Raw genomic sequence first — 16,254 nt, 5'->3', positions numbered from 1 at the left:
GAAACCAATTCCTGAAGTTATCGCTTTCTTAGCTTTCATGTTCTCTCTAATAATGACTTTGGATATTAAAGGGATTACTACTGAAAAAATTTACCTAAGGCTTTATACAGCAAGAGTATCTCAATGAAAGAAATAAAACAAAAGCAGTGAGTAAGGAAGCCTCAGGCTGAACATTTGCACTAGATTCTTGGGGACTCATTGGCAATTTCTTTATTTTAGAGGGAAGATCTGATGATTTTTCTTACTCATAAAAATTGCCTAAAATATTTAGGAAAGTCAACTTTGATCACAATGCTGTAACTAGTAAAGTAGATTTGTGAGAAAAATATCCCTTATTCGTAACTTACAGGCTTACAGGGAGTAGGTCCTGCATCCTGCTAGCAAATCTAGATGTAATCCAGATGTGAAGGATTTTTGATACCCCTGTACATCACAGCAGAACCCTACACAAGGAGTCGTGTGGGAATTCAGAGCAAGATGCTGCATGCATAAGATTGTGCAGCCTAACACAAAAATATTGCCAGCTTCTGAAGGTAGGGCAGGTATGGTCTTCACAGCAGCACACTCCAGCTGGTAACTCTGACCTCTCAGCATGGCAAACTGGCTCAAATATGGTACTTCCATGGCATATATGTGTTGCCTCCAGTTCTGGAGTTACTTCTTTGTCAGCTACTTTGGGTTTTTGTGTATCATTGTGCAGGGGACAGACATGGTATCTGATCTGGACAGAGGTGTCTATATGCAAAATATTGACCCCCAAAAGGCTATTTATTTTCATTTCTGTGTGGCTTAGTTTTCACCACTGGTGTTCTTTAACAAGCTTTCTGGACAGAAACATTCTTCCCATCACACTGCTCTACATTAACGGCATTCTTATGCCCAATTAATCCAGAAAATCAGACTTCCTTACTTTTCTCCTAAGGGGAGTTTATTTGGCTTTTCCAGAAGGCTAGCAGAACAAACTTTATGCAAAAGGTAGAGATGGTTACCAGTTTCTTTTAAAACCTAAATAGAAGAAAAGCCTCCACCAGACTTTACATAATGGTGCAATGACTGGAAGACTCTCAGGATAAGGGGAAAAGGACTTTAATAATTTCTTCTGCATAAAGGCATTTAAATCCACATCTTTAACCTTCCTGGGGAGAGCTTTTCACTGGGACTGCCCCAGTTCAAGCAAGCCACACTTTGAGATCACTGATCCTAACACATTACTGGACTAACAAGCTACAGGACTGCACTGTCCTGTAATTTTATCTGATCGCTAGGAAATATTACTGAGCTGTATTTGTTGTTCTCACATACGTATTTGTGCAAAATAGATTTTACACTGGAGTATTATAAATAGTAATATACTTGCATGGGTGCCTAGCAAGTTTAACCTCCCTTGCCATCAGCAGAAAGAATTTTACTGAAAACAGGTAAATTACCTGTTTACCCCCAGAGCAAGTACTGAGCTTGTCATTATGTTTTGCCTTCCTATTGCATAAAGGGTTTCTTCAGTCAGTTAGCTGCTGACTTCCAGCTGAGCTACAGTGTCACAGAAGGGCATTCCAAAGGAATCTTTATAGAACAGAGACTAACCTCTGTCAGACAGGATGCAAGAGAACTGTATCCCAGCACCAGAGGGCTGTGGCAATTATTTTGGAAATTATTTTGGCTTAAGTGCCTACTAGCTACATCGGAAAGACAAATCACCTTGAAGACTAACTACAATAAGATGTGGCTGCAACACGTCTTATTATTTCATTTCTCATACCTCTCTCCAGAAATAGTCAGTGCTTTTTTTTTTAATATTAAAATTTTAGCATAAAAATTAATTTTGGTTTTGATTGAAAGCTAGACAGAGCAAAGACAGATTTCAGGATGCCTGACAAACCTTAAGCAGCCATGTCCTCAATATGCAGCAAATCCTTCAGTGTATGTCAGTCTACTTGTACAGTCCCAAGCACCCTAAGTATCTCCTCTAGCTTGTAGGATTCAGTCTGCTAACTGGAAAAAAAACAGACTTCAGGTAGGAGATTAGTCCCACACTATTAATCAGAACCTTCTCAGCAGGCATCAAGAATTAAGGAGATGGCCTAAAACTTGAGGGACTTCCCTACATTTATGACAATCCCATGACCCAGCAGGCATTAAAGAACTCTACTGTAATCCCAGTTCTTCCCGTAGAATTCAGAATTCGTGAGGTGGGGAAAGGACAGAGGGAGAAGGAGAGAAAATGTTCCTAGCTTAGTGATTATGTATATTCTTGGCAGAGGAAGACGAGTTTGTGCTCCAAGGACTGTTTATGTATTTTAACCAATGACAGTTTCAATGAAAAATCCCAAGTACAGAAACAAATTACATCTGATCATTTCAACAGATATTTATCACTGATAGTCATCATCAGTCTTAGTCAGCAAACATTTCATTGACATCATCTCCCTTCAAATTCTTTACCAAGTTTACTTGTTTGGCATGCGAGAAGACAAACCATCAAGGATGCTGCAGCACACAGAAAATTCCTGCTAACTCAGTTCAAACAGAGTAATTAACAGAATTAATCAATTTCAACTGAATGAGATCAAAGAAATCTCCTATCAGTCGACTGTTTAGAATAACTCAAGGAAGATTAATTTCTATCCCAGTGTTCTCTTGATCCCAATAGGTTGTTGATGACAGGAGAGTAGAAAGCAAGCTTTTTATCATCAATCACTTTCATTAATACTTGACTACCTGCTGTGTACAAGGATCCACACATTCCCCTATTTTTAGACAAGAAAGCAACCTGTCAGTAACTGCTGAATTGCTAGCCATTCAAAATGCCCACTTAGGGAAGAACTTAAGCATAGTAGCTGCTGTGTAGAATATTTAACAGCAAGCTATATATGGAAAACCACAATTTATATTTAAAGTGTCACACCCAGCCATGTTTCTCTTAAAGTAAATAATATTAAAGCTGTATGTAACAATTACTGATGAACTAACAGAAATGCATCCTTCAATACATTACTTGCACATACAAGGCATTTGTATTTTCTACATATACTGCATTTACACTCTAGCTATAGGCTATAATTATTACTGTAATATAAAAAATATATATCAGTATTAAAAAAATATATCATAGGGAGCTTATAATAATGAATAAATATCAATAGTTTAATGAACTTGTTTATACAGTCCTGTAATACAAAAAAAAAGATACAACTATCACCTAGCTGAACAGACTACTGACATGGAAATGTGTGACTTCCTGACCCACAGCATGGGACTCCCTATTTCACCATAAGTGTTCCTCAGGCTGCTTACTACAGACATACTGACATACCAGATGCTGCAGTAGCAAAGTCTGTAACTTTATGTTCCTTAGACTCATATTTACTTGATGGTACAGAATGTATAATGTCAAGCTGGAAACTGGAGGGTCACCAGCTTGTGAAAGGAATTACATGGTCCAGCTGCTTCCAATGAGGGAGGACGAGGGTGTCCTTCTTCCAGTCCAGATTCACATCTCATCAGTTACTGTGTACTAATGTAATGCATTTTATTTACATTGCTAAATAAAGTCAACCAGGCTTTGGTCATTATCTCCTGTGAGATAAACAAGACCAAGCACAGCAGATGCAGATCAAAGTTAGAGTCTGAGTTCCCTGTATGGGGCAAGTCCTCAGAGGAACAAGAGGAACTCATGGTGGTCTCCTGGAACTGCTATCAGCTAGGCACTGAGCAACACTAAGAAAAGGAAGTGTACTAAACCCTGACAAGTTCTAGGATTTAAATCCCTCAAGGGAGGAACTGTCTGCACTTCAGATTCCAGATGTTGTTTTGGTGGGCTTTTTCAAGTACTTGACAAGGACAGACTAAAAGTGGGAAGAAAAGAAGGAAGAGGAGAGAATAAAGGCACCACTTGGTGCAAGTCAGTAGCTGAGACATCCACTCAGTAAACAGCAGAGGATATCTAGGCTACATCTTTTACGTCCTTGTGAATGCTTTAACCAACAAGCCATTGGGTGGAGCATTCTTAAGCCCCAAATATTTAGCTAGTTGCTTATGATTTCAGCAATAGAGCATTTTCTATTGGCACCCGTGTCCTAACAGGCCAAAATGGAATACATTTATGTATACTTTATTCAGGCAAATTCTCATCGACTTCAAAGGAAGTCTAAAAAGTTACAGCATTCAGTTCTCACATTATCTATGGCTGTGTCTATATTCATGTTCCCATGCATGCCTTGGCATGCCCCAGGGTCCTGCTCCACAGAGCGTTCAGACCAACGCCCAGCTACAACAAGCCATGGCTCATGCTCAGGCTCTGGGCTTAAGTTTTCCTTGGCGTGGGACCTGAGTCTGAGAGGTGCAAGGACAAGGGATTGATGCACACCTGGGTCCAGCCCCAGTACAGCAGTGACAGCCTGCATCTGCTTCTGAGCCCAGGGAAATGGGAAGGACTCCCACATACCATGACACAGAAGTAACCTACCCACTTAAGAAGTTTCCATGGGTGTTCAGCAGAGCACAGCTCTCAGAAAATATTAACTGCAGGAAAGCATGAAAGGCAAACACTAGAAAAAATGTACTTGGAAAAAAGTGTACACAACTTGGGTTTGGATAAAGTGGAACTATGATAGAAACCACTTACCCATTATGTTCAAAATCAGCGTATGAAACAAGACAAAACACAGTCACATGTTAATTTAGAATGTAGGGCATGCCAATTATTCAAACTGACTTACTCCTTTAGTCCTTACCATAAATTTTCTCTCTAGTACAGACTACCAAGTTTAGCTAGGCAAGATGTGTGTACTGGCCTCATTGCAATAACATATATATGTTATACATTGTGAAGTTTTCGCTATTTCATTAATTCTTTGAGGTGAAAAAGTGCTATTATGTCCATTTTTATCAAAGGGATCTAGAAAAACAGTGACTTGAGAACATTATATAAGGAGTTCCCTGTGGACAATAAATTTTTAACAGGCTGTGGTTTAGCTCTTTGTGTTGTAAATGTGTGCTGAGAGAACTGGGCCATTTTTTCCCTTTGTAATGGACATTTGTTTCTAAAATTCCCAAAAACATATAATGGATGTCATGATCATGGATAGAAAGCTTCTTTCATCATGCACGTGTTTAAATACTTGTGATTTTTGTTCTATGTTTTCCTCAGTGTTCTCTTACAACTGTAATGACTATTTTAATTTTCTTTTTTTTTTTTTGTGAAATTTCCCTCCTAATTTTTCCTTTGCTGTCTGTATCTTAATGTAGTTTGAACTTTTTTAATCTGTTTTTCTTTCTGTCTCCAAGCGCTTCTGGCCTTCTAGCTTACACAGTCTCTCTGTGAGAAGAAGTACCACATGCATTTCCTGCTTCTCTCTCCATCAGTAATAAGTAAAACTCTATTTTTTCAAGAGACTGCTTTGCAATTACATTTCATTTGTATACAGCTGTTATGGAACTGACTCTGTCACTGCACAACTTGGGCTTCTTTGTTTGTGTTCAAATTGACTTAAGGTTTCATATTGACCTGGGTATCAATATTCAATTTATAAGCAACAATACCATTCATGTTCAAGGATGTATTTCAGTCATCTGAAATTGTTCTATCTGAGCAATTTCCAAGAAAAACCACTGTGCAGAATACTTATACTTAATTTCCTTTTAGGTCCAGCTTTCCACAGGTAACTTTGTTTCTTGATAAAATAGTAGTACTCTATCAAAGGCCAGACATTTCACTTTCACATTACTTCTTGTAAATTCACTCCATGTGAGAATTGAATTGTTGAAGGGTTTTTTTGTCAATTTTTTTTTTTCTGAGACTTGTTTGTCAGTCCAGTCTACTGTACCATCACATCTTTTCTTTCTAAAACTTGCATTCTCACCCAAAAGTGTTCTCCCACCTGGCCCACTTACACAGCTGCTTCTAAATGTAAGTCAGAATCTCCTATGATGTTTCTCTCTCAGTTTTGGTCTCTCTACTGTAGTCTGATGTTGAAATTAGGATCCCATAAACAGCAAAAATCACGGTCTTTTTTTACAATGTTAAATAAATTTCTCTTTTGGGTATTTCACTCGCAATTAATCCTCTTATAATTTCATTCTTACAAGGAGTGTGACTCTCTTTTTTTTTTTAGTATGAACTGGTAATTAGACTGCTTGTCTTTAATTGTGGGTTATTAAATAAAATCCACTGCTTCTGGCCTGAGGTTAATGAAAAAAAAAAGAGTATCTAGCTTTTGCCCTCCTTGCTCTTTAGAACCTTTTCTTTTTGAAGGGACAAAATACGGCTTCAATCACTCCGCCTGATGCATTTTGTGAGAATCCCAGACACAATAGCTGTAGTCCTTAGCTGTTTGCTATTCCAGATCCTTCATCCTTCACATTTCCTTTTACATGCATTCTGAAACTGAATGCATATTTCTTTTCCTGTTTCTTTTTCAGATACCATAGAGTGCTCTTAGTGGTAATTAATGCAAGAGCCTGAGTTGGATCTTGTAACCATGACGAATCTTTCTAATGGTCAACAGATAAACTAACAAATATATTGGGAATATGTAACAGCAAAGCTTGTGAGAGAGGGAAGCTGATGCTTCTCCTCTTCCTCTTATTGTTGATCTGTTCTGGTTCAAAGCAATATATCGCACGGGAAATGTTACACTTCTGCCTAAGACTATTCAGAATCCAATTATGCTTAAACCCTTGCTTCAACATGAGTCTAAGATAAGCTTTGTGGCCACAGGTGACAAGAAAGAAATTCTTATGAGCAATAAGTCTCCAATAAGTGAATGGGGAAAGTCAGCACGTTATGAACGGAATCCAAAGTGGCCAGGGCCCTGAGCAGAAAGCCACCAAACATCACACATTTGCAGTACTGATCCTTTCAGATGCATCAACAAATAGCACTACCCATGTGGGCCACTGTATGCTGGTTCTCAATCCTGTGTTACCACTATGTGAATACAATAAGCTCCACCCCTCTACTGTGTTTAAAGCAGATTTATTAGAAGTCCTGTTAAATCCATCATTTTGTTTATACTGATTATTTTTCTAGTATCAATAATACATAGGAGGTGGAGTTTGGCCACCAAGTGCTATCAGAGTGCTGCATGTCAGCTCATGAGCCCTAGTAAACTGTCAGTGGGAAAAGTACACTCAGTTCTAGTCACGGGTGATCCACAAAAATTAGTCCAAAGAGGAACAGTAAAGACTCCTAGATGAATTATGTCTGAGGAAATTGGAAGAGCTCAGCTCACTTAGTCTGGCAAAATGAAGGCTGAGAAGACATCTGATTGCTGCGTGTAGATCAATCAAAGAGTCTTTTTTGAGCTAAGGAACCATGTTGGCAAAAAAACCAGAACCGTTCTGCAAATAAATTTTGGCTGGAAGTCACAAAAAACACAAGAGCCAACTTCTGCAGCAATCTCCCAATAAGGAAGATGAGAACAAAAACTTAACATTGTAAAATAGAGGGTGGCCAGTTTATAAAAAAGATTTATCTGACATGGTGCCTGCAAAAACAGGAGTTTGGTCTCAGAGTCTCAGTGGAAAAATGGTCAACTTTCCTGAACCCATAAACCACATTCCCTAGTCTTTACACAGAGCCACATAGGCTTCAGAGAGTAGGAGAGTAGATAGTTCAGCAAGTCCCAGGTCTTTTACTGTTCCCTTGTGGATTTGGGCTGTATGGCCTCTGCATCCCAGACAAATTCATGCCCATTGGCTCACAGTCCCCAGCAGCCTCCAAAGCAATGCAGCCCACTGCCACACGAGCACTATAACCCCACCAAGGGAGTTCATTTGGTGTGCAGCTCAAAAAAAAAAAAAAAACACCTAAGGCCTTCATCCCAAACGCTGTCAGCCACACATGGAGATGTAACATTCCTCCAACCCACAGTTCTCAGGTACTAGACCGTCTCTTCTCCAGACCTAGGAGAAGAAAAGTTATGTGGAAAAATGTCTTGTAATAAGATTTTTGTTTAAGTACTTGTTCTCTGATCTCCTGTAATTTTAGCAACAGTAACATTAAGAACCACAGTGAAGATCAAACATCTTTATGCTAAATTATCATCATCAGGGTGAAACAGAAGATTTGAGACTTAAGATGCAATAATGGTGTCCTGGACTGCATGTTCTACCAAAGCCAAAACACTCACAGCAAGTGTCAAAGCCAAGGATATGTGCCATTTATTAATAGAAGATGAAGCTATTGCTGAGTTAAGAACTAGCCCCAAGTTACTAGTATAATTAAAAACTGTGATTAAATATTAAAATTAATGAAAAAATTTAAATTGTGAGTTGTCAAAGTGCCAGGTAAATAATTTAAAGACAGATTTAAAAAGAAGTGGGAACATCCTTTTTCTGATTTTTCTACTTCTTCATATTATTAACCCTTTTTTACCCTTTCTAATCTAATCCTCTCATTCTTCTCTGATATTTGCATATGTTAGCAAGGTTACTTTCCCCTATAATATAATACTGTTTATAGAATGTGTTTGGAAATTGCAGAAGAGGCTGTGCTTGTTCCCATGTGAAATAGAAAAAATGTCATAGTGAATAGGAGGACAACCCTTTCTGGGGCAGTCTCAGGGAACAAAATATATGTTTGTGGATAGAGCCAGGAAAATGCAACAGAAGAGCGGGCACAGGCTGACTGGGAGTTGTTGGGTTATCTAAATGTTTTCTTTCCAGGATTTTTCCGTCTCAATTTTCCCTGCTGTTGTGAGTTTTTCTTCTTACTTTGGATAAATAATACCCTTTCCTAGTTTCATCAAAGGGCATCAGAGGCTGATATGACCTATATGCTGAGAAGGAGGAAATGAAAAAGAAGGCAACTGCTGAAGCTAAACTAAGAGGGAAGGGTGTGCACTGACTGCACAGGTAGTCAGGTAGTCAGAAGATGGATTTCCCACACATGTGAATGCCCTCTTCCACATGTTGTGAGAATAAAATTTTTTAAATAATATTTTGTTGTTGTTGTTAAGAATTAAAAGATCCTCACACATCCCACAAAAGCAATTACACTGCAGGTCAGGAACCTCACATGGAATACTGAGTAGTCAAGAGAGACACTATTAATCTGCTTGATCTAGCACCTCAACTAGCCTGGTAGTATCAAGTCATTGCACTATTATGTTCACGTGGAGCTGACATGCACATTCCCATGGGAAGTTTCAGTTGGACTGGTGCTTTCCTGTGAACAAATTTTTTTTCTTGAAGAACTGGCTTCTGTCATCAAAGACATTTTAATACACCTTCAAAAAAATTTCTCACCATCTCCAACTCATGGTAGCAAAGAATAGAAATATAGCCTTGTGCCCTCTATGGCAGATGTGCGTTCCTGCTGTCTTGTTCTGTCTGCCATCAACCAGGATGAGAGCATCAGTCTTTCATGAGTGTCATACATCCCTACATGCTATCACTGCATTGATGCAAATAGACACCCATAGCTAAAGTACAGGGTATGAATTACATCCATGCAGAAAACCCGTGCATGCATAAGGCACTCTGCAATGCTGAATAAACTCAGTAAAAGCAAAGTTCCCACCCCATCATTTTTTCCCACAGATTATGGGAAACAGAGCTGTGATGCACATTTTAATGTTAGCTTAAAATTAAAAGTGCACAGTGCCCAATGGAGCAGTGAATATATTTTTGAGAAGCCAAAAGAGACGTTGCCAGACAAATGCCTACCTAGCTAGAGTATTTTGAAAGGACACCTGGGAGTTGAGCAAAGACAGTAGACTTCCCCCATTTTTAACTCTGAGGATTGCCAACCTGTGCAAGGAACAATCCTCTGCTTAAGAGTTGATGATTTTTCACCTAGAGATCTGTCACAAAGACTGCATTACAGTACACTCTCAAGCCAGACAGCTGGAGCCATTCACAGTTCTGCTACAACTGTCCCTTTACAGTCATATCTCTCTAGTCTTTTAAATATACTTGAGGGTTTTGTGAAGAAGCTGTTCTCAACTCACAGCTAAAAACAGGATTTCTGGTAGGGTTTTTATGGTTTACTAGGAATTCCAAGTACTTTAGCAAAGCCTGTTGATAAGCGTGTTTCCTGGATATAGAAGCATTTTTCTCTCCTGTCATTATATCTCTGTTGAAAGATATTTTATATCCACCAATTTTAAATCTGATCTTTTAAGCCACCCTGCTCTATGGCTTTGCACTTGTGAAGATGTTGCATAGGTGCAGTCTTCTATGGAAACAACAGCACCTGTAATTTACAGAAAACTTCTGTACAAAACTTCATTCCTCATCTGTGTGCCTTCTTTTTTCCACACAATAGCAGTCCAGGTGAGCTTTTCATGGTGATGTCCCCTTCTGCTGGATACTTATCTCAGATGAATAGAAACCTGAAATAGGTTCTTCAATATAAGTATCCCAGCCTCCTTACCGGTTGTATGAAGACAAGATTAATGGAATGAAGCATAAAAATGACAAGAAATGTGCATTTTGCAAGATCAGTAACATATGGTTTCTTGTCTCCAAGGATTTTACTTCTTATCTACATGAAGGATAGGCTTTTGAGATGCAGTTTTTATATATATTGTGTATTTTTTGAAGAACACCAGAATTATGCCATTGCTACCAATTCCTTGTTCATTAAATTATTCTTCTATTACTCTTTGTAAAAAGGTGCAAGTTGTAGATCAGCTTCTTTTGGATTTTTCAATATTAGGTTGCATTTGTATAGCAAGAAAATCAAGCAGCAGCTCTAGCAGCTAAATAAGAGATTCCCAGAACAATTGCAGTACAGGCAAATGGCAACACAGTTCATTTGCAGTGCCCAGGCAACGACAAAGATAAACTGTCTGGTTAAATATCTGCACTGAAACACTGGTTTCGCCGAGTTTCAGTATTGATTTCAATTGAGGTTTGCATTTAACTTTACTTTTGTATCGTACACTTTAGTTTAGCGTTTATTGCAGTGGCTAAGAGCTGGCCATTTCTCAGTAACTCACAGAACCATCGTAAAGCCATAGCTGTCTGGTTAAGTAGCAATTGACACAGTCTCAAAAATGACTCAACTCCAAGAAGCACATACAAAGAACAAGGGAAACAGTAGCATGCAGCATCTCCTGAGTGTCTTGTCTTTCTGTTTGCCGACAGCTCTTAATCTGAAATACAGACTACAACGGGGCTGAGCTACATCAGCAGAACTCTTCAGTGAGGCCCTTCTCTGCCATTTTCTTGCAACGGTTCTGTTTATAGGAAATTACATTCCAGAGGTCATCAAATCCAAGCAGCAATGACTCATACAGTAATAGGTTTTTACTTTCAGTCTCCTACAGTTTATTCTTTACAAGGGTTTTCCAAATTAAAGCAAAAATATGATGATACCCATCATTTTTCATCATGTTATTGCTGTATATACATCTTTCCATTTCAATCCCAGACCAGATTATTTGTGCAACTGTGTTTTTTATACTCTTCTTGACCAATGGTCTTCAAAATTCCTTCCAATATTTACAATAACATCTGAAAGTAGTCATTTAGTCATTGTCTTATCTGAAGCACCACATCATTCAACAAAAGGTCTCAAGAAAAGTTTAGAAACCCTTTCCTAGATGAGTTAGGAGTAGATATCATTTAAGTATTTCATAGAATCATAGAATGGCCTGGGTTGGAAGGGACCTTAAAGATCCAACTGTCCTGCCATGGGCATGGACACTTCCACTAGACCAGGTTGCTCAGAGCTCTATTCAGCCTGGCTTCAAACACTTCCAGGAATAAGGCATCTCCCACTTCTCTGGGCAACCTGTTTCAGTGTCTCACCATCCCCACAGTAAAGAATTTCTTCCTAAAATCTAATCTAAACCTGCTCTTTCAGTTTGAAGCCATTCCCCCTTGTCCTGTCACTACATGCCCTTGTAAAAAGCCTCTCTCCATCTTCCTCGTAGTTTCCCTTCAGGTACTGGAAGGCCACAATTAGGTGATTCCAAAACCTTCTCTTTTCCAGATTGAAAAATTTCAACTCTTTTAGCCTTTCCTCATAGGAGAGGTGCTCCATCCCCCTAATCAACTTGGTGACCTCCTCTGGACTCGCTCCAATAGGCCAATGTCCTTCTTGTGTTGAGGGCCCCAGAGCTGGATGCAGTACTCCAGGTGGAGTCTCACAAGAGTGGAGTAGAGGGGCAGAATCACCTCCCTCAATCTGCAAATTTGACTTGGCTCAGCCAGCAACATGCACACTACAGATGGACCCTGCTGATCTTCCTGCCTTTCTACTGGAGAGTTGGCCAGAAGCAGTTTGGGCAGCACTGGTATTGTAATAGTGCGTAAATGTGTGTTGGCAGAACCAACAGTTGCCATGGCCTCATTGACTTACACAGTGAAAGCACTCCAAAAAGGGGGTGAAGATTCAACTTTCAGAGTTATTGAGGCTGCACAGTCTCAAGTCATGTGTTTATAGTTGGGGATATGATCTGAGCTCCTGTCTTCCGTGTGACAAAGATCACAACTTCTGTTACAGTCCCTGCATCCTTCCTGCCACTTCCAGTCTGGTGGTAACATCTCTGAGGCTATGCTTGTCAATCAAGGCATGGGGGCAGAACAAGATTTTGAAGGGATCCTGCAGCAGACTCTTTAGAGTCCTTTTAGAGTTAAAGTTACAAGTCTGAGAAAACAGAGCACGGTGCCAGGACTTGCTTTACCATCTACTCACTTTCCTGTACATACGTAAGTGCTCACAACACGCTAAGCCATTTTGTGAGCAAATACAATGCAAATGGTAGGTGGGAAAATTGAAAGATCGATTTGGGGGACTATTAGCAAGATAAAATCATTATGTAGGTGTGTCTCCTAGTGTGGAGTTTTTGTTTTGTACGCATGTTTTTGTCAAGAGTGGGAAAAAGTGAAAGAGGTATTACATACAGCAGAGAAAATCCGAACAAATGCCCTTATCTCAACCAAACCCAGCACGCATCTAAAGACAAGTCAATGCAAATTTTGTCTTGTTCATGACTGCTACAGTCCCAGGCAGCCTTAATGACAACACTCTTTATTTTATAAATTATGCTACAACCCACACATTGTTTATCTCTGGTCACATAATGCGGTTTTTATGTAAATTTAAATTATGTTTTTCACCAGTTTGCAAGAGATTTGACCTTTCACCTGCCTTTCTCTATTACCTACCAACATATTTTTTAGACAGTGATACATTTCTGGTTTGGAACATGATGGAAATGAAAACAGAACAACAAAACAGCAAGCATTTCTCAGTGACAACAAAGATAATAAAACTGGAGATTCTGTGATTACTGTGCAATTCAATGAGTTTTCAAATGAACAGTTCAGCAAGCAACATTCCATTATTCAAATGACTGTTAAGAAACTTTTTTTTCTGGTATTAATAGACACTTATAATATGATACAGCATATATTACTCCAAATCTGCGAGGGAGAGAATAAGCCAAACTAATTTTTCTCTTAAATAATCTACATATAATATTTTTATTACAAACATACGAAATGAAAATATTTTTTTCAGCTTTGGTGCAAGGCTTGCTCCATGTGAAATACAGAAATAAGCAATCTATTTTGGCTTCGAACATAGGATTGGCAGAGTACCTTCTATTTGTCAATCAATTCTGAACTATCTGCTATGTTGGTATAGAATCCCACTGATTTTATATATGAAGACTTATATACTTCTCAAGTAATGGGAAAAAGTGGAGTTTTGAGCTCCCTTATGTTGCTTTCCAGCTGATCTGCCTGTGTCTAATACATTGTTCCAGTACAACAACCATCAAAACTACTAAGTCATTTTGCAGAAAAAATGTTGATTCTTTTCTAGGTTTCTCTTCTCACCATATATCATCATTAGAAACATCATACTATAATCTAAATTCTGACCCCAAAGTAAATAAAATAGTTTCCTGTTTTTGACATCAAGCTCCTAAATAATTGACTGTTTTAACTTGTGAAGAGTCCAAGACTAAGATAAAAACTTAATCAAGATGCAAAAAGATGTTAGGATTTATTTGGGGCTTTAAAATTGTTTTTATGTGCAGACTGAAAATTAAAAGGAAGTAGTGGGAGGTTTGGTTACATGGAACCAGCAACAGGCATTCTTCATCTAACAGAGGTCAGGGTAATGTTTAAACAAGTGATATGGGATCCACTGATCTCACAGAAAATCCCCTGATAAGGACACTCCAGATGACACTAATAGCCTTTAATTTGACCCAAAAATCAAACCTGTAGTTTTTGACGGCTATCATTTTACTAACATATATTTAATTCCCAGGGATGACAATTCTTTTGGCTATTGATTCCAAAACAAATATCCTGTAGCAATGAAAACAACCTTTGATTCTTCATGATACTCAATTTTCAAAATACTTCCAAGAAGTTTTCTCATTCAGATGAAAAGTGATGTTTACAGATCTGTAAATATATTAAATAATTTATTTGACATCAAAACAGTGTCGTTAAAATATCCTCATTTTTACCCAAAATAGGCAGAGCATATGAACCAGCCTTACAGGGACGCACCCTTGCTGTTCATTCTTTCTGGCACTAGAATGTCACCAGCCCTGTGGCCTGACACTTGAACAAAACTTCACATAGAAAACGAGTTTCTAGAACACAATTTCTTGCCTGCTGGAAGCAAACTTCAAGGTAGACTTTTGTCACTGTTACTTGTTTGCAAATCCATCTCATAAACCAGAATCAAAGATGTGACTCCACACTTAAAACTAGAAAGCTGTCTAAAAGTGCTACTTTGCGGCCCCTGGCCACATGCCAAGTTGTCTGCTACAAAAGGACTATTCTTCCAGGAAAATAATGAAGCTCTGCAGTTTCAGCTTCAATTTAAGGAAAAAAGAGGCACTCCATCAAGCTTGGTATTTATTATGCATGCTAGATAGGGGTAAAAATGTCTTCCTTTTAACTTAGACATTAGGAAAAGCATTCTAGATGTTATGGAGCAAAGAAGTTACGTTCTTTTTCTTTTTAAAAACATACTGACTCTTTTTCAATTTATTTTTTTTAACTAGAAGTGTGCAAAATTTGATGCTTCAAGCTCACTAGGTTAGCTAGTTAATGGTTTTGCTGTTTCATGTAGGTTCATGCATCCTGAGTCTTGTTTATAATTTTTCATTTTTTCTGAAGTAAATGTAGTCATTAATATGGATTTCTGATTAAAACATTATGGACTGGCAAAGGAACTTTGCTTTTATGCCTAAGAACAGTCTGTCCTTATAGTTCTGAGAGCTCAGATTCTGGCAGAATATGTGTTAAAGAATATTTTAGACAGCAATTATTAAAACCTTTTTCACTGTTTCATAACACAGAACATAAGTCTTTTTTAAAAAATAAAATAAAAAACATTAGATTGCAGTGTCCCTGCAATACAATTGATTTATTTCAAGAATTAAAAGATAATTTTCCTTCTGGAGGGTTATTTCACTAAAGTTTAATAAAGAAAAAAACCTTCCATTTAATGTTGCTCTGTAAATTATTGGCATTTCAGCAAAAAAGGATTAAAGTAAAAACCCAGAGCTCATTCTGCCACAATTTTCTTTTATTTTGCTGAGGTGGAGTTGCTTTACTCTAAGCACAGAAAGTATTTTAATTCTTTGAAAGTATACATGGATGGAAAGCTGCAGAGCTGTACAGAGGTCAGTTTAGTGTAGTTTGATAGAGGCAAGAGGTAAAAAGCTCTCTGCACAAAGCTCTATCACCAGGCACCCTCTTTCTGACAACACGGATTAGTTTGCCTGCATTAATATTCAGTTATTCTCTCTTCTTCCCCAGACCATACAGACTGAGCACTAAGTGTCACAGTCTTCTCACTGCTGGCTCCTGGCCACTCACCTTGTGCAAAGAACCAGAAATAAGCACATTTTGGCTCAAACATTCTGACCGTTACGACAGGAAAAGTGTGATCAGAGGAGAGAGTCCCTCAGAGGTGGTACAGCGCTGTTCTGAGTCTGTTTATCAGTCTCATGCTCAGTCTCCCTCCCTTTGACTCACTGCCTGGAGGAGGGCTCAAAGGGCTGGCTGTGCATGCATGAAAAAAACATGAAAAATCTGCTTTACACAAGAGGAGTGGACCAGGTTAACTTTAAAAGGAAGTGGATTGGGCCCCTTTGGTCTCTTTTTCCTTTCTTTCGCTTTTACTTTCTCTGTCTCGCAACCCCAGCTCTGGACCATCCGTGCGACAGGACCAACATAGGATCTAAAGACTGGTGATACTCTTTGTTCTCTCTCTCTGTTTTCTGTCTTTATTTCCCTCCTCCCTGTATTCCCAGGGTAGAATACAGC

At 38.6% G+C, this 16,254-nt stretch overlaps 1 protein-coding gene across 3 annotated transcripts in view; it reads right to left on the bottom strand.

Moving 5' to 3' along the window:
- Positions 1–16,254, bottom strand: part of KCNK2 (potassium two pore domain channel subfamily K member 2) — a 108,260-nt gene that overhangs the window by 84,512 nt on the left and 7,494 nt on the right. The window contains exons 1-2 of one of the 3 annotated variants that reach the window (XM_027681942.1): positions 1,428–1,472; positions 911–1,005 (exon numbers count right to left, since the gene is read on the bottom strand). The exons of 1 other annotated variant lie outside the window; for it this stretch is intronic. In XM_027681942.1, coding sequence (XP_027537743.1) covers position 911 — 1 coding nt within the window. In that variant the 5' untranslated portion in view covers positions 912–1,005; positions 1,428–1,472. Of the gene's footprint in view, positions 1–910; positions 1,006–1,427; positions 1,473–16,254 lie in introns of those variants that run through there. One more of the 3 variants, XM_027681943.1, reaches the window with a different exon arrangement.

This window comes from Neopelma chrysocephalum, unplaced genomic scaffold (assembly GCF_003984885.1).
Source record: "Neopelma chrysocephalum unplaced genomic scaffold, ASM398488v2 Primary Assembly neopelma1_61b, whole genome shotgun sequence".
Classification (NCBI taxonomy): Eukaryota; Metazoa; Chordata; class Aves; order Passeriformes; family Pipridae; genus Neopelma; species Neopelma chrysocephalum.
This window is presented reverse-complemented; position numbering and strand designations above follow the sequence as displayed.